Consider the following 23308-nt stretch of genomic DNA (forward strand, 5'->3'; position numbering starts at 1 on the left):
AAATTCAAATAAATATCAAATCAAGATCAAGATCGTTTATCTTGATTTGTTAAATTCAATAAAACAAAAAAAATTACATTCCAGGAACAATAATGAACAGTAGAATACGTGTCTCAGTCGGATATCAGAGCTAAACTTTCTAAATTCTTGCGAGGCTGACATTTTACTTGAATTTAGATTGAGGTTTTTTCAGTGGAACTTTTTTTCCATTATAAAGAATTCACGTTAATTTTGATAGTGGCTCGGGCATGGTACACATTCCAATATGGCCACTGCGCACAGTCTGGGCTGTGTGGGCATTAGGTTTGCCACCTCTGAGGTACAAAAAGAAGATTGGTACGTACCAGCAAAAGAAGAGTATCTCAAAATACCAGAAGAGGGGGGAACTTCATGTAAACGCAATGAGTGATGTATCACTATTATTATCCTTATGCATATACCGAAAACCGAGACTTTTAATGTCCGGGTAAGGCTTGCAGATCAGCCAGGACAGCTACCTCAAAAAATGGGACGACTCTGGGAAAACCAGGAAAAGGTGGCAACCCAAGTGGGAAGGTCCCAGTGGCTGAGCAACGCACTTGCTTGTGGTTTTTAGTTTTTGTTCGTCCTTTTTCTCGTGGCGGACTGACCGCAGGTGGATGAAGAGGCCTCGCTGCGGCGTTCCCGATCGGATCGACCAGGGCCTGCAGGCCGGCCTGCGGCGCAAGCGCTACGCCCTCACTGGGCAACGGTGGCAGCAGAAGCACATCACCTACAGGTACTGCGCCGCCACCATCCTGTGTTCGGTCAGAGCGGGGATAGCATTGGATTTTAGCTGTGGGCTGCTTCTAAATTTGTGGCTGTAGCCTATCATCGTGTCGCATGACGGTGTTGTGATTTGATGAATTAAAATATATTTTGTCCCATTCCCAGGTCATAATGAACAATATAGTGAGTGTGTCTCAGTCCTAAGATGACCTTTCTAGAGGCGTGCAAGGCTGATTAAGGTTCTCTCTGACAATCCCCATGGTTGGCATGATAGTGGGTGATGAGAGTCATCAGGTCATCAACTTCAGCCATCCTCAGTCCACTGCTGGACAAAGGCCTTCCCAAGTTTTTGCCGTCTCTCACAGCCCTGCGGTGATCTCTTCACGGCCCGTGTGATAATTCAACTCGCACCGGATCTAATCAACTGGGATTCCCGTGGTGGATGTCCTCTCAGACGCGTTTCATCTCTTGTCTGCCACTGTCATTATCCCTGATCATCGGCCACGGTCCATTATCGTGAATCGTCCTCTCCAAGTCACTATAATGGTGTCATTAGCCTGCGTGTGTGCTCTCATATGCATTCCCCTTTATGTCCCTCAATGTAAATACCAGCGTGCATCGCTCCATGATTATTTACGCACTTTTTAGTTTTTGTGAAGTGCTATATCAAAAATTGGACATGTAACAATGTGATGCGTGTTAGTGTGGTTTTATCTAGTGCATCTGAGAATATCCACTCTGAAGAACAGGTTTTGTCTGACTGTTAATAATGATCAAGGATACTCTGCATCTGCACATAATCATGTGCCTGCAATACCAGTGAAGCACACTGATAGCATAGATCACACCTGCTCTACAAACTCATCTTTCACACGTAGTGTTTTGAGAAATCACTTTATTTTCTTGTGCGAAAGAGCAAGGACATCCCGGTAGATTTCTACATTGTTGAAGAGCTTCCAAATGACGTTCTGCTTGTCAGTAGAATGCTGGTGGTTTTATAAAGAGTAGGATGTTGTGAAAAATATGAACCGAGTGCAAGTTAGTTGATCGACAGGTCTTGTGCGTTGAGGGTTAAGTGCGGGAACTCCAATCTCTCCAATCTCCTTCAAATCCGTATGGTCAGGATGGAATAAGCAACATACCCTCAAAAATGGCTCTCTAGGGATCCATCTTCTGCCAGCAGTGGCATGAGCAAGCGATTTGCAGGGCAGCAGTTATGAACTATTTTGTTCAGTGTTGTTTGTTACTCCCTATTTTCTCCCATTTTCTTCCCTTTTCACTGAAAACGTTGCCACTTTTCTTGCACTTCTGCACACATGCCTAGGGCACGAATTCCGGTATAATAATGCCAGGCAAAGTACAAGGTTTAAATGAAAATAAATATCTGGAAAATATTTTTCAGTTGTTTTAGCCATGTGAGCGGTAGGCGCTTTGGTGGCAAAACTGTACAGGACAGGAGGCTTTGCCAGGGCATGATGCCAAACCACGGCTTCTAATAATGGATTGATTTGTGTCGTTATTGCACCATCCCTTTCTACCTTTTTCTTCCAGCGGCGATGTTTAGAGCGTGGCTTGTTGTCTATAATTCACCCCTGTAAATGCACGGTAGCTGCAATAGGTGACCTTGCTGTGATACTGCCCTATTCTGCGATTGCCTAGCATCGGGGTTCGGCAACCTGCGTCTCCCGAGCCGCATGCCGCTCTTTCAGGAACTGATTTGTAACGTTGTTCACGCGCATTGCGGCTCTTGAAATATTTGAGTTTATTTTTATTATTATTTTATTATTGTTCTTTTTTGTTCTTTTCTTTGAACCTATCTACGTGACTTTTACCGAAAGACCCAAGGAATATTTTTTTGCCCAATTCGAACAAAAAAAATGGCTCATCTTGTTATTTTGTTTTCTGACCACTGACCTAGATGTTGAGCAGTGACATGGAAATAATTTAAACAGCAAACGAATATTCTTATAAAAAAAATATTTCAAGATATTATAGATTGTGACTAAAGTATGCAATAATTTACAGCCTGCCACTCGATTAGGCCCTGAGAGTTCAATTAATTTTCTCGATGGATGGTTGCGATTTGATTCAGGAATCAATTCTTTTATTTCACATTTTTGGTGAACGTGTAACAACCTCTCGTGGTACGAACTGAAAAGCATCGATTCTTAAAACAGTCAATTCGATGCATGTATCGGTCGTTTAAGAATTAATGATACTCGACGATGGAGTGTTCACCCATATAGATATTCCTGTGCTGGTTGCTGGTGCAGTCGGAGAGACATTCATGCAACACATTGAAATACCTCATCTGACACTACTGAGAAACCCGTGTTTGGCATTTTGTTTGCTCATGTTTAATTGGTAATGATAATGCGACTTCATTATACCTCCACGCATGCACGTGAGTGGCAGTCAAACACTTCGAGAGAGGATATAAAAAGCTGACCCAGACAAAGTGTTTATTGTTTATTTTTTTATAGAAAGTACAGTCAGAATCAGAATATTTATTTATACTGCAGGAATCCGTTGAGCTATAAACTCTTTTCCACAGATGACCAGTAGGGGCGGGTCAGAACGTTACAACAACAAACAGTACAAACACGATAGGAGTGCAAAGTATAGGAAAGGTAAAGAAATCGCTTAAAAACATAAATATATATGCAAATACAACCTTTTTATATTACCAGGTAAAGCCCACTGAGCTATTCATTTATTTTTCAGAAGTGACCAGGCCGCAAATGATAGCCCAACAAAGTGGCTTATCATGTGGACATTTATAGCAGCCAAATAATCGAAATAACCACGTCGAAAGTGCTCCCCACGTAGTCTGAGTTAGTCGTCGCAAAGCCACCCGTGCGCTGTATCGAATGTTCCTCCAGGTGTCGTGACGCGTTGCCCGTAGCCGGGCCTCCTGGGTAGACTTCATGTCCGCATCATCGAGGGCGGTGATCCGCGAAGCGCCCAGCTTGAGCGTGGGGAGTTGAGGGGGAGGGGTCCTTTTTTTGGGAGCCACACGCGCTCGCTCAGTTTTCATTCCAGATCTTGCCCTCCCCCCGTGTAGGGCAGGTTTAAAAATGTTTACTTTTGGTGTAATTCCTCTCATTATTCATGCACCACATCAACGTATCGCTGATTAAATGTTAACTTTAATCTCACAATTCAAGCACTCGTTTATCATCAGTCTTAAAGGTTATCTCATATCTAATGTCTGTTCATGGAAAATTATCCAAATGCCAAGTGGGCTGTTTTCCCCGTCACATTTCACAGCATATTTAGGATGCGATTTTATACACTTCTTTCCTCAAGTTAAAATCGCAATGTTATTTCCTCCCATGCTGTGCTGGCTGCTGTTCAATCCGTTTGCTGATAAAAACATTTTTTTTTATTATCTCAGCAGTGGTAAAGTATTTAATGTCCTGTATGTGATTTTGAAAATGATGTAACTTTGCACAAATTATTTTGTGGGGTAGAGTTCATGGCTCTCCAGCAGAGGATTGAGGATTCAATTTGTTGGTTAGGGTGTCGATTGAGACTTTGACTCCTCCGGGATCAATACAATAGAGTGCCAATGTGGATATTCATATTCTTAGGTTTTTTCGGTAAAGTCACGTAGGTAAAACATCAAAATGTATAAAAATAAAATAAAATAAAGATCACGACGTTTCGGAGGCAACACAAGTCTCCGTCATCAGGTGGGACCGTCACAGCCAGATTAGCTGCATCAAGTGAGGCAATGATTCAAGATGTAATCCCTTAAAAGCAAGTTGAGGGGGGAGGAGAGGTGGGGGGGGGAGCTCATCAGAATGTGGTAGCCAATGAATGGAACGTATTGGGAGGGAGGGGGGCGGGGCTCAAAGACGTGACTTTACCGAAAAAACCTAAGAATATGAATCCTTGCAGCCACGAAAGCTTCAAATCTAGTGCCAATGTGGAGTCAGCCAACAATGGTTGTTTTGTGAGTTAACTCATGCACGCCATGGTTTCCTCAGAACTGCTTTTTATGTTGAGATTATTGTCCTTCCCCCGCACCTCCGATCATCACACGGTTGGCTACGTACGGTGTGAAAGAAGTTCAACATACATACAGCACAGAGTAATGTGGAATTTCCACCACTGAGTCGGGGCTGTTAACAGCACACAGGTGCCGCTCCTTTATGCCCTCCCAACCAAGCCCATAATCATTTGAAGGAAAACCACTTCTGACTTTTTTATATATATAGTATTTAATAAGGCTGTTACGAATCACTAACATCATCCACCCCCCCCCCCATTTCCTCCTCTCACCTGCCATGTTTGAATGACCTGGTGAGATGCAGGACCACAATTACGTTCAGGATTTGACAGTTTTTTTTTTATCATGTGTTCTGTCTCGTTTTTACAGTCATCTTCACTTCGCTGGCCCCCCTAGACGTTGCATTCGCCTATCACTCACAGATAATTTTCACGAGTCAAACATCGATCCTTGCGCGCGTGACTCGACGCATGTTTCGCAGCACGTATCGGCAGCCGTAAGAATCGCCGTTCGTCAAATATCGAACCGCTATCTTCACTCGAACGGGTGCAGCGTGCAGAACTACACGCCCAAGGTGGGCGAGGCGGACACGCGGCGGGCGCTGCGGCGCGCCTTCGACGTGTGGCAGCAAGTGACGCCGCTCATCTTCGAGGAGGTCTCCAACCACGAGATCCGCAGCAGCCGGCGCGAGGCCGACATCATGATCTTCTTCGCCTCGGGCAACCACGGCGACAGCTCGCCCTTCGACGGCGAGGGCGGCTTCCTGGCGCACGCCTACTTCCCCGGCCCGGGCATCGGCGGGGACACGCACTTCGACGCCGACGAGCCCTGGACGCTGGGCAACGGGAACGCTGGAGGTGTGTGGCCAGGCAGGGAGCATTCACTTGGTGCATCGGTCCAGCAAACGTTACGATAGCTTTCGCCGAGCCCATTGACGATGCTCGTTTCGCTCATGGTCGTTGGCACCACCATCATCATCATCGCCTCTGATTCGCGCGGTTTGCTACATATGGTGCGAAAGAAGTTCAACATCCATAACAGAGGTTTTTTTGGGTTAGATCGTGTGAATATATAAATGTGTTTTTCTTCTTGGTTCTTTCGGTAAAGTCACGTAGAAGGGAAATAATAAAATAATAAAAATAAAACATAATAAAATAATTCTCACGACGTTTCGGCCACAACGCAAGTTGAAGACCAGGTCTGTCGAAAGAACCAAGAAGATGAATCCCTGCAGTCACGAAAGCTTTATATCAAAATTTATAAATGTGTTGTTAAACCCACCACCGCCTGACACAGCCAACTAATAAGGTTTGTCACATAAACAGAACGTGCCAATTCGTCACTAGTACAGCACACCGGTGTGTTGGAGAGCCAAGCCACAACATTTACAAACTGAGTACGACGTTTCAACATGCATACATCATCAATCATCTTGAATCCACTGCTGGGCTCTCCAAGTCTCCGTCATCTCTCGCGGTTCTCCAATGCAATAATCAACATCGTAGCTGCGCACGAGCAGATATCATCTCTCCAGCTCTTCGGCTCGTCTAATGCCCAAGGCTTATTTATTTGCAGTGAAGCTTTCGTGATATCTGGAGGGGTGTGGTGGTCGTTGGGGATTTGTAATTAGTGGAAGGCCGGAAACTTAAGCCTAGACTCAAAGAGAGGCTCGCTTTCCTACCCCCACAGTCTGCAGATGTGGTGACTGCAGAGCTGCTTTTATTTTCTTAGCTAAAACTTGCCCACATATTGTGCTGAGCAGTGCTGAACGGAGTGCTGCCGAGACCCACCTGTGAAAATAATTATTTTGTTAAAAATAGCATTATGGATTTTGAATATTTTTGTTCACACCGACTTACAGGTACGTGATTGCATAGCAATACACAATGGTAGCAGTTGTTGAAAAGGAGGCTAATACCCTAAGAGGGGACTCTAAGAACTCTTTCTAGCTGAGGCCCTTCTGCCAAAAGTGGTGTAAGAAAATCATTATAGGGCTGTACCTCTACCTTTTAGACAAACTAAATTTGAAGTTTGGCTGATTTAGCTATGGAAGTGGTCTCTAGCACAGCGTTTAATTCCATAAAACCCTGGTAAAGCCTTATTTGGTCGCGGAACATCTGCCTCAAGCTGATTAGTAAAAATAATAACTGACACACATGCATCCACAGTTAACCTTCCAGGCAAAACGTATATTGTCTTTAGCCCGTCTGTGTCATCTTATTGGATTAGATTGTTTTTCCCAAGAGGAAAAGGCCCCAGTCATCCTTCAAAGTAATGATAAGAAGCATCTCAACTGAGAAGCAAATTACATAGCTTTCTTTGTAGTATCAACAATGTGCCTTCGCTGTACCAATAGTCCAATGGGCATTCTCTTTTGATGATATTCAGTATTAATTTACAAAAGATAACATTTAAGTGGCAATTCATGATCTTCTTCTGTACACATAATGTGTGCTAATTGAATACATATGTTTTTTTTTTATACACTTGCAATTCAGCGATGGTACGTACATTACCACGTGTATAATAGGCATCTAATGGGCATGTTGATCCAGAGATCTACTCCTCGGCAGCTACACCAATTGATTGCACTTGCCATGAGTAGTTCACATTTTCACTTAATTTTTTCCAATATTCATATTAATGGTATCATTCCTGAGACTACATTCCCCGAAGGAGATGGAGCGATGAAGCGAGGCTCATGGAGAGGTTCTAAGTGTATTTATACATTGCAGGTCCATGACGAATGGCTACGTGTGGCCTGAGTACAACGTCACACACATGTGAAAAGTCGTATGTTCGCCCTGAACAAATCATCGTCCCCACTCATAGTCGCTATGGAAGGAATTATGAGCCACGTGGTCTAAACTGACGTCGGAGTGACAGCCAAAGGAGGAGGGGATGCGACCGAGAGGGCGTTCCACTGTGGGAGATGGAGCGACGGGATCGGCAAGTGCGGCAGGAGCTGGGGTGGATTGCGACATTGCAGGGACCGTGAGAGATGACGGCAGCTTGGGGAGGCCTTCATCCAGCAGTGAATAATAGATCATGGACGATGATGATGATTGTTATTATTATTTTTTGTAATGCATTACATATTTGGGGCATGATTTATGTTGCCATTGACCGTAACGCTAAAACACCGACAAAAAAACTCGACATGATCATTTTTGGCCCATGCTCAACAGCTGTGATGACGAGAAACAAAAAAATGCCTGTTGCTCTCTCCCAGGTAACGACCTGTTCCTCGTCGCCATCCACGAACTGGGCCACGCGCTGGGCCTGGAGCACTCCAACGACCCCGCAGCCATCATGGCGCCATTTTACCAGTACATGGACACAGAAAACTTTGTCCTGCCCCGCGATGACCTGCAGGGAATCCAGCAGATATACGGTGAGTTGCCGTCAACCGCCGCGAGGCAGCCTGCCATCATCGAATCGTTGTTCATGATTTGATATTCATGCCATTCCTATAGCGGTGAGCCTATCGGAGAAGGATCTGTGTTTCACACGTATAGTTTGCGGTAGTTTCACAAGACGCATGGGGGAGGGGGATGATTGCTCTGTGTTCTCCAAATAGAGCAATGTGCGGGTAATTCTACAGATTTGGCAAATTTTGACCATGATGCTGCCGTGGCTGATACATGGATGTATACAGCTTAGGGCTGAGGGTTGCTCCTTCTGAGTTAAAACCAAAAAATAAACTGTACATATCACGTCAAGAATATTTTTTCGCAATGCCAGAAGAGCAGAGAGCTACATGCATGTCCGTTGTCAACTGATGACATTTTTTACTTTTAATATCTATCGATTTCATGTCCTGAGAAGACACATTTGCTTAGGACAGCTACTTCAAAGATAACGGTTCTGGGAAAACCAGGACAGGTGGTAACCTTAGTTGGACTGTGCAAAATACAAGGGGATCCACTTAAATGCAGCCCACTGATTTCTGTTTGCATTCATGTTGAACTTCGTACGTAGCCGAGCGCGCTAATCAGAGGTGCGGGGCAACAAACTAAAAACTACTTGAACCTCTGACATTCTTCTCGACAGATGATTGAATCGTGAGAGCAGTGGCTCAATATGTTACAAAGGAGGCTCTTAAAATGTTGAATAAGTGTATTTGAGATTGGTGGAAGTAGGCCTCAGCAAGGTCAGGTAATTTACCCTTTTTACCGGGTAAAAGGATAAAGGTAAAAGGGTAAAGGTGTCGACATGCCAAGGGGTAAGGTAAAGGGTAGGGTAAAGGTAGCGCGAAGTATTACCCGGTAAATGCCTTGTTTACCGCTCGCTAAAAGCTCCGTGGCACAGTCCGTGGCCTCCATTTAAAATTGGAATCATCAAGAGTATTCTATATGAATAAAGCGCTCTTCCTAGCATTTACCTGTTATAAACCTTTTTCATGTGTAGTACCCCAGTAATTACCCTGTAATCGGGTAATTTGTACGGGGTAAGGGTAAAAGGTAGGGTAAAGGTAGGCTCGTTGCTTTTTACCTTTTACCTTACCTTGCTAAAGGGTAAAAGGTAAGGGTAGAGTGATTGTATTGTGGTAAGGTAAAAGGTAGGGTAAAGGTAGGCTCGTTGTTTTTACCTTTACCTTGCCGAGGCCGAGGTGGAAGACATGTAGAGGCTTTCAAATACAATGTTGTGTTCTCTATTTCTCTCTCTTATTTCAGTGGGGACTGTAATTAAACCTGAGTTCTCAAAGTGTAAGTGAGTTCATGGCATCAGGCCCAGTCACAGATTACTCTGCACAATAAAAACATCAATAAAGTTGGTTCGGGGACTGAATTTGGCAAATTTTAACTCGGATAGCTAAAAATATATCTAAATTTTCACTCTCATCAGATACGCTCAAGTCCTGTGAACAATGTTACGGCCTCCAGTGGCCACAGGTCGGTTGAACCCTTTCACGTGCAAAATATACAAATACAAATGTTCTTGACTTTTACAATGTACGTATCATGATCTCAAGACTCGATATTCATTGATGAATCGATGCATTGGGTCCACCGTTATCTGTCTCCCTGTTTAACTACCAAACTATTTCGCCGAACACAACGACTAAAAAGATTTCAAGCCAATTTGGTCCATTGGCTGGAAGTTGATTTATTTGATTTATTACCAATAATGCTTCACTGAAGCAGCCATACATTTTTTTTGTTTCTGTTGATCTGTTTTGCTTTTATGGGTTGTTTAGACGTGATTGGCTCTTCTTTTGTTGTTGTGTTTTGTTAGTTGTGTATTTATTGTTTTTGCTGTGTTGTAAAAGTTAAAGTGTGTCTGGTTGTTTTTTCTATTTTTCTATTTCCCAACTGAATGTGCACGTGTCCCACTGGGTGCAGTGTTTGTTGGCTCTCGAGTATTAATTGTGCTTGGGTTTGTTTATCACCTCATTTGTAAAGGGCCCTCCGGCGTGCTTTATTTCAGTCGTCATTTTTATAAATGCTCCCAAAGTGTTTATTTTTTGACAGAGGTTTTCATATGACAGTTCCATGCCAAAAAACCCCACCAACGGTAGATTTATTCCCCTTTGGCTTAATGGTGTCTAAAATAAAATTTAGCGACACCTACAGTGTTTATTCACGTAAAAAGTAATACACTTCACACACACGCGCACATAAAAATTGATAAACAATGTTATTATAGCGGTATCGATGATGCGTAAAATGATAGAACAGTTAGGTGTTTTAATTACGAAAAAAGTAATACTCTATGTTAGCATCTAATAATTGGTAAACTAAAATATAAAGCTGTACTATGCATATATAGTAGATTGACAGTCGATTGGTCACATGCAGTGCGATATCTTGTGCGGACTCTTACCTCTTCCGAGACGAACTGACCAGCGTTGAAGAGTAGGCCCCTGAAGAGAGGCCCTCTCGATCTTGATTTGAACAGTCTGTCTCAGCAGCAGACCATGCTTTCCCACCCGATGATGTGCGCTTGTGTTGCGCCCGAAACGTCGTGATTTATTTTATTTTATACCTACGTGACTTTACCGAAAGAACCAAAGAGTAAGAATATGAGTAAGGCCCTCTCGAGTTGGCGCGAGTGGAGGCTCTTGCACGAGCAGTGGGGCGAGCAGGCATTTGCAGGGCTGCGCCTTTAACGTTGACAATACGTGCACTAATGTGACTTTCAGATGTTTTTTTTAAATTCTCTCACAAAAAAATTGAATGACACTTTATGCATACCTTACAATTGGGTACAAAAAATATAAAGAACGACTATGTGTAGCTTGAGGGCCCTGGTTATTGAGAGCTAACGCTGGCTTGCACGGTCATTATTTGCACAGTATGGCCTCTTTTGTGTTGCCTTGTGTTTTACGTAACATGCCAGCTGAACGTATACACTCAGCCAGCAAATAAGCCACAGCGCACACCAGTGGCGCTAACATCTAGGAACATTGTGCATTTCTTGTGTAGCTTCCCGTCAGAATGAACGGCTTATTCTGAGTCGACCAGTCTTCGCGGTGCCTGCACAGTGGAACTCCTTGCTTAGCTCCAAATGAACCGGACAGGAGTTTCCAGAGCACCGCTGCAATGGGCGTGGTCATTTCGGGATAATTGAATGATTGCTTGCGTTTCCACGAAATGTACATTCAATCCTTTGGCCACATCTGACATGGAAAAGCTGCACTGACTCATTTGGCTGTCTCATTAAATTTCTGTTACGTGACCATGTGCATAGCCCCTCCGTTACCTTACCTTCCCTTCCCACCCGAAAAAAAAATATTCCTAACTTCTACTACCCGTTGCCTTCCATATTAAAATAGTTGATACAATGATACCTTTCATGTACTTAAAAATATGTTCATTCCAACTTTCATATACAAATTTGGAAGTTGAATATACTTTGCTGCCAAAGTTTTAAGATCCAATTCCCATGTTGCCTTCAAGTATTTTTTTTCTTCTGCAAAATTTAGCTTGGAAATACAGAACAGTTTTTTTTTACATAAGTGACATGAATGTGGACATATACAGAGCTTGACCATAGTGGTCAAACCCAGGATATTAAGCGACACATGTGTTTTTAAAAAACGTGGATTTATTACAAAGAAGAAGGGACAATGTTATAACGAGCTTCTCATGAAGTAATAAATGAGCATACATCAAGCAATGTTCTACCAGAACTGTCAAATATTTGTAATAATATATATAATTTGCATAATAGGATAGTTTACATTTTAGATACCAGTTTTTTATACTTCATAGTAATTTCGTAGCATCTGCAGATATTTGGAAACTTGAATTAGCTTCTTCAAAATATATTGTACTCATTACTGGAATTAGTTATTATACCTGGAGTGGGCTTCCCTTCAGGTTGACTCAACCCGAAATAAGTACAGACAGCGCTGGCCTCACCAACAGCACATGTGATATTCAGGCCTTAATAAGAGCCGATGAGCAATCCTGCAAGGACCTCTGCTAGAATGGAGCTATTACACTGGTCAACACACTTTTTCTGGCATAAGGTATTCCAACGGTTTTAAGGTAATTTTGGGGTGCTGATTCCAAATCTGGCATCAGTTTTTGTCTATCACATCAGGTTTTTGAGATATCAAATATTGCATTTTCAATAAAAACTGCAGAAGAACAATATTAAATAAATGTGGATATCTACATAAAATGATATTATAAACACATTATCCTAAAAATACAGCACCATATTTTAACACTAAAGCAGTCACTGACTCGCAACAACTTGCAATCATAAGTGACAGAGTTAATTTCGGGTAAAATCAATGAAAATGGGGTATGCCGATAGCATAAAAATGAGATGTGATAGAGCAAATCTGAGATCAGATTTGGAATCATCACCCTGAAATAAGTCTAAAACAGCTGCAAAAGTCCAGGCCAGAAAAAAATGGGTTTTTTTTGTTGACCAGTGTTAGAGAACACCTCTAAGGAGTATTTTGGCCTACTCTTTCACACTGGCCAGACATCGTGGAGGAGGTGGTGGGTACCCACACGTTACAATACAACACAAAACCCTGCCGGTCGACAGGCTGGTAGCTGGGTGGATAAAGGTGGGGAAAGGGGGTGGTGTGGATTTCAGAAACTTACCCATTGTTTAAACCACCACGCCGAGAGGTGGCATGGATCCGGTGACCTCTGGATAAGTCCAGTGGGCTAAACATTACACCACGGCAGCACTAGATACGAAAACTTCTATTTTAATTTTACCAGGTAAGGCCCACTGAGCTACATCGCTCTTTTCAGAAGCAACCTGGCCACAAATGATAGCTCAACGAAATGGCTCATCATGTGGCAAAATACTCTAAATGCATGTTTCTAAATGTGAAAGGAAAAACTGGACGACCCTGAGAAAAATCCACGCGAGCACGGGGAGAGAGAGAGAAGAGAGAGACACGCAAACTCCAAATATACAACAGGCGTCAGGGTCGGGCTCAAATTCACGATCTCCTGTCTGTGTCCCCTGGCAGGCCCCGCTGAGCAGGACAAGGTCCCCTCGCGACCCCTTCCGACTCCACCTCCTCCCCGGCGGCCCGAGACCCCGCGCCGCGTCGACAAGGTGCCCAAGCCTCCACGCAGCCCCGACCTCGGCGTGGATCGACCACCACCGCCGCCCGGCACCACCCCCGACATCTGCGAGGGGAGGTTCGATACCGTGGCGATTCTCCGTGGCGAGATGTTTGTCTTCAAGGTGAGTTAAGGACTGAGGTATCGTGGTGTATTAACGTGTGCGTGTTGTTTAAGGTCCGGGGATGATTGGATTTAGTTTTGTAATGAATTGAGGTTTTTGTAATGCTGGCTGTTAATTCTAGATTTGAAGTTTTCGTGACTGCAAGGGTCCATACTCTTTGGTTTTTTCGGTCAAGTCACGTAGGTTCCACCTGAAGACGGATGCTTGTGTTGCCTCCGAAACGTCGTGATTTTATTTATTTTCCTTTTTTTACCTACGTGACTTTACCGAAAAAAACAAAGTATGAATGCTGGCTGTGTTGAACAGGAATCAGCACATACATGTGCTCCAGTTTTCTTCTGGAGCATAGAGGTAAGACTTGTACTACTGCCTAGGCTTTCGCGGTTGTGCTTGTGATAAAGGGGCCACAATTTTAACGTGTTTTTGCAGTAGAGATAAAAGCTAATTTATGGAACTGGCTCGCCAGTTTAGTTTTCAGTCAATAGACCTTAGTGTCCATCATGATTGGCATGTGTTTCAATCACTCTATTCAGCATTACTTAATTTGTTTAAACTCGCTCACGGAATCCAAAATCAATTCTCGTAAAATGCTTACATCAAATGTGGGTTGATATTTCAACTGATTACGAAAAAAAAATTAACTCTTGATTTTTCTCTTATTTTGATAGTTTCCCTTAAACATTCAGAGCTTAATTGCTGCTTCTCAACTTAGAATGTAAACGGAGGTGAAGTTGTGGATTTCGTTGAAATCAACTGCAGTGACTATTGCTGAATAATACATTGCTGAGTCAGACTACTGTTTATCTAATTTGTTTTTCACTCGCATGTTTATGTTTAATTAATATAATAATAAATATATTATAACATGTAATCAGACATTGATGTAAAATGTAAGTAATTTCAGTGAAAGCCACACCTAGTTTATAAGACCTTAAAATGCTCGCAGGGATTATAATCCCTTGTGAAGTAAGTAGGTTAAATGAGCATGTCTTATTAATTTTATAGAGAACAATTTAAAATGTTGATTTAAAGCTTTCGTGACTGCAGGGATTCATATTCTTGGTTCTTTCGGTAAAGTCACGTAGAAGGGAAACAATAAAATAATAAAGTGGCGTTTTTTTCAAATTTTCGTGTGTTTTTCACACCTGATGATGATTGTTTGTGTTGCAGTTGAAACGTCGTGAGAATTGTATTGTTTTATATTTTTATTATTTTATTGTTTCCCTTCTACGTGACTTTACCGAAAGAACCAAGAATAACAATGTAAAACTCGACTGGTGCACAGAAGCGAGGTCACAGGGCTCTTAAGAATAATTTTGGTGGGGAACCCTGAGTTCAGAATTACTTGCATCATTCGCCAAGATTTACAGTTGGAGCACAGACACGAGTGTGACGGTAATGCACTTACGTGAGTTTTGTTTACAAGTACATTACCAACCTGCACTGATCGAAATATATCAATAACACTGTGGCCCTACTCTTTGGTTCTTTCGGTAAAGTCACGTATAAAGATAAAGTAATAAATTAAATAATAGCATACGACGTTTCAATTGCAACACAAGCAATCATCATCAGGTATAAATGAAATAGCAACAAAAATCTAACCAGAAAACTATAGACAGACATATAAGCAGACATATATCACCAAGATACATAGAGAGAGAGTAACACATAGGCACAGAGAGGGAGATCGTCTCTGTGGCGAGGCCTTAAATAGACAGGGGGGCGGAGGCCTCGCCACAGAGACAATCTCCCTCTCTGTGCCTATGTGTTACTCTCTCTCTCTATGTATCTTGGTGATATCTGTCTGCTTATATGTCTGTCTATAGTTTTCTGGTTAGATTTTTGTTGCTATCTCATTTATACCTGATGATGATTGCTTGTGTTGCAATCGAAACGTCGTATGCTATTATTTAATTTATTATTTTATCTTTATACGTGACTTTACCGAAAGAACCAAAGAGTAATTCCTGCAGTCACGAAAGCTCCAAATGTAAAAACACCGTGGCCTAAAAATAAATAACATATTCTCGGTGACATGTTGGTGGGCAATGGACCTTTTGCCATAGCACATGACTAGCGTCGGTAAGCATGGGTCAAAGCCCCGTGTTTGGAAGATGTTGGGAGGCCTTCATCAAGTGATGAATTGACAAAGGGATGTAAATAATACTAATAATTGCGTCGTTATTGCCGGCCAGATACAAAAATTGGTTAAGCTTCACGAGTTGAACAGCTTCTTTGTGTGTCGGTAAAATTCTCGGCGTCCTTACATGATGATGTGATGGCACATGACATTCCGTCACCGCAGGACCGCTGGTTTTGGCGCGTACGCAACAACCGCGTGCTGGACGGCTACCCCATGAACATCGGACATTTCTGGCGAGGACTGCCGACCAACATTGACGCCGCCTACGAGCGGCCTGATGGGAAATTCGTCTTCTTCAAAGGTGCGTTGCTGTGAAGGGGAAATGGCACAGCAGGCAAGGGAGTTAACATCTCGCCACCCTCTAGGGTTTTTTACCTAGAAATAATTTGTGGAAGGAATAAATAAATTAATTCGTTACTGCAATAACAAACAAATTTGATCGTGCATATCAGAGCCCACTTTCCTGTTTATGGAGTCATGTGCATGGTTTTGGTTTCTAGAGACTTTGGTGAAAATATAAACTGGGGCAATTGTCACCGTCTGGAGGCTACCATTTACTTTAATCACTACTGGAAGCAGACCACCCACTGTGTCAGTGAACTCCCATCAATTAAATCCGTTAATTATGAAATGGATGCTACATCAATGTTTCTTAATTAGCAAAAAATGTGCGAATCTATATTTTGCACAAATTCCTGCAGACGTATTGATTGGAGTAATGGCCAAGTGTGTTTTACTAGCTTGTTGTTTAAATGTCTTTCTTATTTTTTTGTAAAAACAAATGTTCAATTTCACATCTAGAATCTGGAGCTTATGCTTTTATAGTGGAAAGGAATTCTGCTTTTGAAGAAAAAATATTTGTGAACCATTTGGCTAATGGGGTTAACAAACTTGAGTGCTTATGAGCACGCTTTGAATCATGACCTGGCAGTTGCTGGGCACTCATGGAACTACTGGGCAGATGCATCCATGCAACTAATTTTAACGCTAAATTCATGTAGCTCTTCAATACAATAAGCCACACACATTTGACAGCCAAAGAGAAACCGGTGTTGGCAGGACAACAAAACAACTGTTTCGGGAATCCTAAATGGTAGTTTGGTCATTATACACAGTCTTGAATGCCAAACGGTCTCCCAACACATTATTACATTCCACGTGTGTTTTGCTGTTGCGAATCTCTGTGGCTGCACAATCATTTGGTGTTTACACAATCACTGCTGTTTGCACACACACACACACATATAAGGAGTTATACTTTTTTTTTAAATATGCCATGCATGGCAGGTGGTGAAATGGTAAACAAAAGCTTCCATGGATATGGGCACTCTTATACCTTCCAGCACAGTGTACGCATTTTCATTTCACACTCGGATCTGGCTTGTCTATGTCAGGTGACCAGTACTGGGTGTTCAAGGAGGCAATGGCCGAACCCGGATATCCCCGCAGCCTGGCTCAGTTTGGGAATGGCCTGCCCCACGACCGCATTGATGCAGCACTCTGGTGGGAGCCCATGAGGAAGACCTTCTTCTTCCAAGGAGATAGGTAAGCAATGGCCAGGAGGAATCCACTTCTTCCTCCAGCGAATTCATGCCAGTTGGTCGCTCGCTCGCGGTCAGTTGCCTTCTTATCTCTCTTCAATTACCGTGGTTGTTGTTCCCGTGAACCTCACTCGCTGATTCCTGCTCCTCTACACGCTACGTGACATGCTGCTCCTTGATCCAGGTACTGGCGGTTCAATGAGGATAACCACGCCACAGACCCTGGGTATCCGCGGTCAGTCACAGTGTGGAAGGGCATTCCGGATGGACCAAAGGGAGCTTTCATGGGTCGAGAGGGCGGTAAGAATCCACATATTCGCTTCTAAACATTTGCCGCCTACTCTACAATCATTGTCTATTTTGTCCGTTTTTGGCGAATGGCCTAATATCGATATTGTTTTGTTTCGGTTTTCTCTGTGCTATAGCAAAAAAGAACATAAAAATGCATATCGTTTTTACTATTACTCGATATGCAAACACGAAGTTTACTTCAGGGGAGGCAAAGTACAAATAATGATAGATGATGATAAAATTGTATGTACATTAACATAATAATTTTAGAATATTGTAAGAGCCTAGGCCAGAGCAAATCTGTGAAATCCATTAAATTGTTTTTGCCAAAATGTATTCTTGGAAGGAGCAAGAACGCTCTTGCAAATATCAGTCCAGGTACACACATACGGATTTATACCACTTAAGTTGCATTCCATGAAATCTTACATTATTTTTGCACTTATCATCAGTGGCCACATTTCACTCATACCCAGGCTCCAACAATAGGTGTAGGATTTGCGAAAGTGGTAATGTCAAAAAAATTGGGTGCGCTGCAAAAAGTTGTTCGTTTTTTTTTTACTTATGACATGAGATGGTGAAAAATATAGCTGTATTGATTTCAGCCAGAAACGATGACCTGTGGCATTGAGAACAATCTTTTCCCAGAGCCTATTTTAAAGAAGATTTGAGACTTTTGAGTGGAAAAGTGGAATGAGGATTTTATGAATTGAGTTATCGATGACACTGGGGCAGTAGTGCAAAGGCCTTGTAGAGGCAATACTCATTTATTCAACTTTTATATTTTCCCCCCAGAGTTTTGAAGAATATAAATGCATGTCTTGTGTATTGTTCATCTAATGTATATCTCTAAGCATACACACTGAAAACATCCTGGCACATTTAAAAAATAAAGTAGGTGCATATACTTTCCTAGTTAGAAACGATCGTCCAAATGTAAACATTAATTATTTAAGAATTATGTACATACAACCTTCCCATGACCAATGAGATATGAGCGTTTTCACATATGTTCAGTAGGGGCGGTTAGAAAATTACAAAGACAAATTATAGAATGCGCCCGATCTTGTCAGATCTCGGAAGCTGAGCAGGTTTGAGCCTCGGATGGGTGACAAAACCTGCACTGCAGGTGCTCTAGGCTGCTGCACAGGCAGCAGTGGACCGTTGTTGTATTGTACTTCTATGCTCACACACATCTATGCTCCCCTCCTTCACCAACCAACCCACTCTGACCAGCATTGCGGAGCACGCACCGAATAACCCTCACGACCCTCACGGCGTAGCGAGTGACTTGGCAAAACAAACTCTCCACGTACGTACGGGCTACTCGTCAGCAGAACGCTCATTGTTTCTACCCAACACCCTCTCTCTGTGGCTCCCGCTCGCACATGCAGCCTACACCTACTTCTACAAGGGCAAGGACTACTGGAAGTTTGACAACGAGCGGCTCTCGGTGGAGTCCGGTTACCCTCGCTCCATCCTCAATGACTGGATGGGTTGCGGTGGCGGCGGCGGTGGCGGCGGTGGTCCCGGAGGTCCAGGAGGCCCAGGAGGCCCCGGTGGTCCCGGTGGTCCCGGTGGCCCTGGCGGCGGCGTTTCCGACGACAGCGACGGGCGGCGGAGACACCGCCCTCACGGCGACGACGTGGACATCGTGGCTCGCACGGCGGCCGCCAGCGGCGTCAACGCCATCGCCGTGGTCATCCCCTGCATCCTGGCGCTGTGCATGCTGGTGCTGGCCTACACTGTGCTGCAGTTCAAGCGCAAGGGCACACCGCGGCACATACTGTACTGCAAGCGCTCCATGCAAGAGTGGGTCTGACTGGCGGGGGGACCCCGCTCACCTGCCAACCCCCCCCCCCCCCCACTGCCTCCCACCACACCCCGTCGCAGCAGACGCACGGCCGAAACATCCCTTCAAAGAGCCCTGGCGAGGAATGAGCAATTTCCTAGAAGTAACAATGAAATGAAATTTTTAACATTGATTTGAAAAGGAGTAAATAAATAAGCGCAGCAGGAGGAGGAGGAGAACAAGAAAAAAGGCCCACTTGAGGGTTTCCTGAACAATGACAAGGCCTTGAGACGAGTGCCTGCGGTCTTTATGCAGACCCGGTCGCCGGATTCTCTTGTTTGTGTCTAGACAGGGTTTTATGAGAGGTACTTGAGAGATGAACAATCCAAGGCCATTTGAGCGACCCTGCCGCGCGCACGACAAGGTTTTGGCCACGCTTCGGTTTTAGACGAAGAGGATAGCGAAATATTCAAAAATGGTTGCTGGCGAGTGGACGAGCCGGCCGTACCAAATCGTTTCGCCAACCGGTTTGCACGACGCTCCGGCGGAGACGTGCCACTCTGTGAACTTCAGCTGAAATAATGACTCTGGGCCAAAAAAAGCCTTAAGATGATTTTATCTCCGCTGTAGCAGCTTGCAATTTGGTACACGACGGAGGGAGTAATAAATGCGGCTGCACTGTAATGTATAAACTACCTAGAGAGATTCCGCCGTTACTTGGGGCAAGAGTTCTTTGTGCATGCATTGCAGGCAAAAAAAAAGTCCGTATACACTAATATAACCTCTCAAGCGAAACAACCTGAAGGAATTTCATTCAAATTAACAACTCTGAGATTTGCAGTGTGTCGGCTATGGTCGAATCAAGAGTTTAACTCAGCTAGAAATGGCATAACGAAAGGGAATTTGGGCTACAGCGGTTTCTGCGGATGAACCAACACAGTCTTAGGATATCTGACATTCAGTTCCACTTAATTTAAACATTAATAATCAGAATTTAACACTGGGTCAATTATGTTATTTGCTTGTGTGTTTTTTTCCCAGGTGTTCACATATCAAGTAACATTTCAATTAATGTCGCCAAAATTTTGCAGGGCTTTGCAGAAGGTTATAAGCATGGGCGCGTTTAGTGCAACATTTTTGTTATTGAACTTTAATTACTCTTTACTCACTGTTTTCATGACTTGGGTTATACTCTGTCTAATAATAACCTTTAGATTTTTTTTCTCCTGTTAATGCATCCGTTATATGAACAGAATCTTTCATTGACTGATAGTCTCATGATGCATCTAGACACACAACAACAACAACAACGAAAACTTGTGTTCTGTTAAAGGGGATCATTTTGGCGTAACCTCATGTGTTGGTGGATAAAAGTGCATGCCGGTAAAGAGGAGCACATGCTTGGGAGTGTAGTAGGGAAGGCCTGGACATATTTAAAGATCACAGGCAATGTCGGTTGATAATGCAGTCAGTTTTCAGCTTTGCATAATTCTAGGTTACATTTATAAATAACCATAATTTTGGCTACATATAATGAAGTGTTACTTTAAAAAAAACATCAGCAAGGTTTGACCTAATTAACCTGATATATTTTGATTTATACATGTTAAAAAAACATCACAATTCAAAGATTGGATTCCATATTTTGAAACCTAAATTAATGACTTCAAACAAATATGTTATAACCAACAGACATGGTCAAAAGTTTAATGTCCACAAAAATTGATTATTCACGCATTTATTTACAATGACCCTATTCTACAGTAACCTGTACTAGTATCAGTTTATTTTAACAAAACTTGTACAGTTACTGCTTGAAGAATTTTTTTTGGATTAACACGAACCATCAAAACATAAGTGTTATGTACAAATATCACTGTACTTAATTTAAGAGCTTGTTAAAGGTGCTTAATATGCTATAGGTTCTAACTGCATTGGCCCATAGTAGGCCTATCAAGTTATTTAAGATTACACTAAGCTTATCTGCTTTTGTTAAAATGACAGTTTGCTGAATTAGCAAAATCACATAAAAAGGAAAAATGTAACAGAGGTGGAAACTGTGAATTGTCAAAGCTACTGTGGGTAGCTGAATTGTTTACATCTAAAATGTCAGTGCAAATTTCTTTTTTTATTATTTTATTGTTGTTGTTATTTTTCAAAAACCTTCGTGGCATTTGACCAACTGAAAAAAAGGCTTCAGATTTAAAGGCTGTTACAGTTTTAATTGTTTTGCACTTTTTTGTATTCTTTTGGTGCTGTTCAATGTAGGAGTTATGTGGTTTTAGTTGTTACTGCATCTCACTGATGCAGTTTTTTTGATAGCATTTACACGGAACAATGTGGTGTGTGACTGGAAGCCATTTTACTGAAGGCCTGAAAATGTTAGATTCATTTTTGAATCGTACCAATTTGGTTTCTCATAAAATGCTAAAAATAACCCACACAAGGAAATCAATATAGACCAATTCAAATTATGGAGTTGTACTAAAATTGTATGTTAGGTTCTATAATTAAGCATCTTTAACTTTTGAAAACTTTATTCATTTATGATACTGAAATCAGGTTTATGTGTAATCCCACACTAGCATTGCTGTGTTCACCCATTCACTCCTGCTGGTCAGGTGTGCCAATACAGTATATCAAGTGTTGTCAAATTGTTTGGCAGACTTAAAGTAGCCTTATGTTATAAATGTACATTATTTTGGAGAAAAAAAAAGATCTTTGAAAAAAATGATGATTTGTTATAATGTTTTTTTTTAACAATGAACACATTCTTCTGTGGATGAGTTCTCATGTAAAATGTTTGTTTAAAAAAAAAGTGAGATTGGTAGGCAAAGCATATTTGGTTATGCCAGTTGAAGACAACTTCACAGACAAAGTATATTAAAAGGATCAATGTACATTATCCTTCATTTTATCGACTCACAAAATCACCCACAGAAGCCGCAAAATGCGCAATATTGTGTTAATGTAAAAATGTCACTGAATGAAGTCAGTACCTTCTAATTTAATTGGTTTTTATTTTATATGTTGTTATTTATTTTTTTATTTTTTAAAAGTTCTCCAGAGCCTTGAAATAGCATTCTGAAATACGTGTCTTGAACATGTCAATTCTTGTCAAGCTTATTATTTTTGAATAAAATAACAAACATCCAAACTTGACATAATAATCCGTGTACGTTTGAATTTCTAATACAAACACCTCGTGCCAAGCCTCCACATTGTACCACACGGGATGCAGCCCCGCACTTCCAAATTCACCCCGCTCTCTTGAATGTGTTCGTATAACCTTGATTGCAGTGTTAGTGCTCGGTATAAGCAATTCAGGCAAAAGCGTAGGGCCCCAAGTTGCTCAAGGGGTCCCAGATTCATTCAAAAATGGGAGAATCAAATATTAGCTAAGTGAAATTTCCGAATGAACATATACATATAATTGACAATAAAAGTAAATTGATCTCTTCTGATACCTATCGTGACTGCATCACTTTTCTCACATCTCACAACATCTCTATTTGTCAGTTTAAGACGAAGGCTTTCGCGACCAATATTATTCATAATGAACGTTTTTGGGTTTAGATCGCGTTATTTATAAATGTGTCAACGTGACACTTTTTTACTGATTGGCCGTGTCGGGTGGTGGAGGGTTACGACACATTTATAAATAACGCGATCTAAACCCAAAAATGTTGATTATGAATCTCTTTGTGTGTACAGTTATCTTACCCGACTACAATTATATCTTTCGTCTTTATCTCTTCTGTCATCTAGCAAGGATTTAATCAACTGAAAGCCCCCTCCCCATAACGTGTCTGTGAATAGGTCCCTCGTGGGCTACCACCACCACTGCTTGTTCAGGCAGTCTCTTGGTCAGAACATGACTCCTACTGTGGGAAATAATTGAATCGGCCACAAGTTGAGGTGTATTCCAATACAAGTTTAGAATAGATTAGCATATAATCACAGAAATGGATGAAACAAATGTATCTTGGCTGAACATGAGTCATTGGTCCACAATGGGGGTTCTCTGCTGAGCCTGAAGAGAGGCGTGTGGCAGAGAGGTGATTTTACTCTGCAACTGTTGACTATAATTAGGTACATTTAGCAAT

The 23308-nt window shown here is 42.2% G+C and overlaps 1 protein-coding gene across 2 annotated transcripts in view; it reads left to right on the forward strand.

Annotated features, from left to right (window-relative positions):
- Positions 1-22372, forward strand: part of LOC144936852 (matrix metalloproteinase-16-like) — a 52282-nt gene extending 29910 nt beyond the window's left edge. For both annotated transcript variants that reach the window (XM_078864028.1, XM_078864029.1), the window contains 8 exons: positions 635-757; positions 5315-5619; positions 7995-8156; positions 13212-13432; positions 15741-15879; positions 16973-17123; positions 17304-17419; positions 18805-22372. In XM_078864028.1, coding sequence (XP_078720154.1) covers positions 635-757; positions 5315-5619; positions 7995-8156; positions 13212-13432; positions 15741-15879; positions 16973-17123; positions 17304-17419; positions 18805-19232 — 1645 coding nt within the window. In that variant the 3' untranslated portion in view covers positions 19233-22372. The remainder of the gene's footprint in view (positions 1-634; positions 758-5314; positions 5620-7994; positions 8157-13211; positions 13433-15740; positions 15880-16972; positions 17124-17303; positions 17420-18804) is intronic.
- Positions 22373-23308: the final 936 nt, after the last annotated feature.

Source organism: Lampetra fluviatilis, chromosome 17, assembly GCF_964198595.1.
Source record: "Lampetra fluviatilis chromosome 17, kcLamFluv1.1, whole genome shotgun sequence".
NCBI lineage: Eukaryota > Metazoa > Chordata > Hyperoartia > Petromyzontiformes > Petromyzontidae > Lampetra > Lampetra fluviatilis.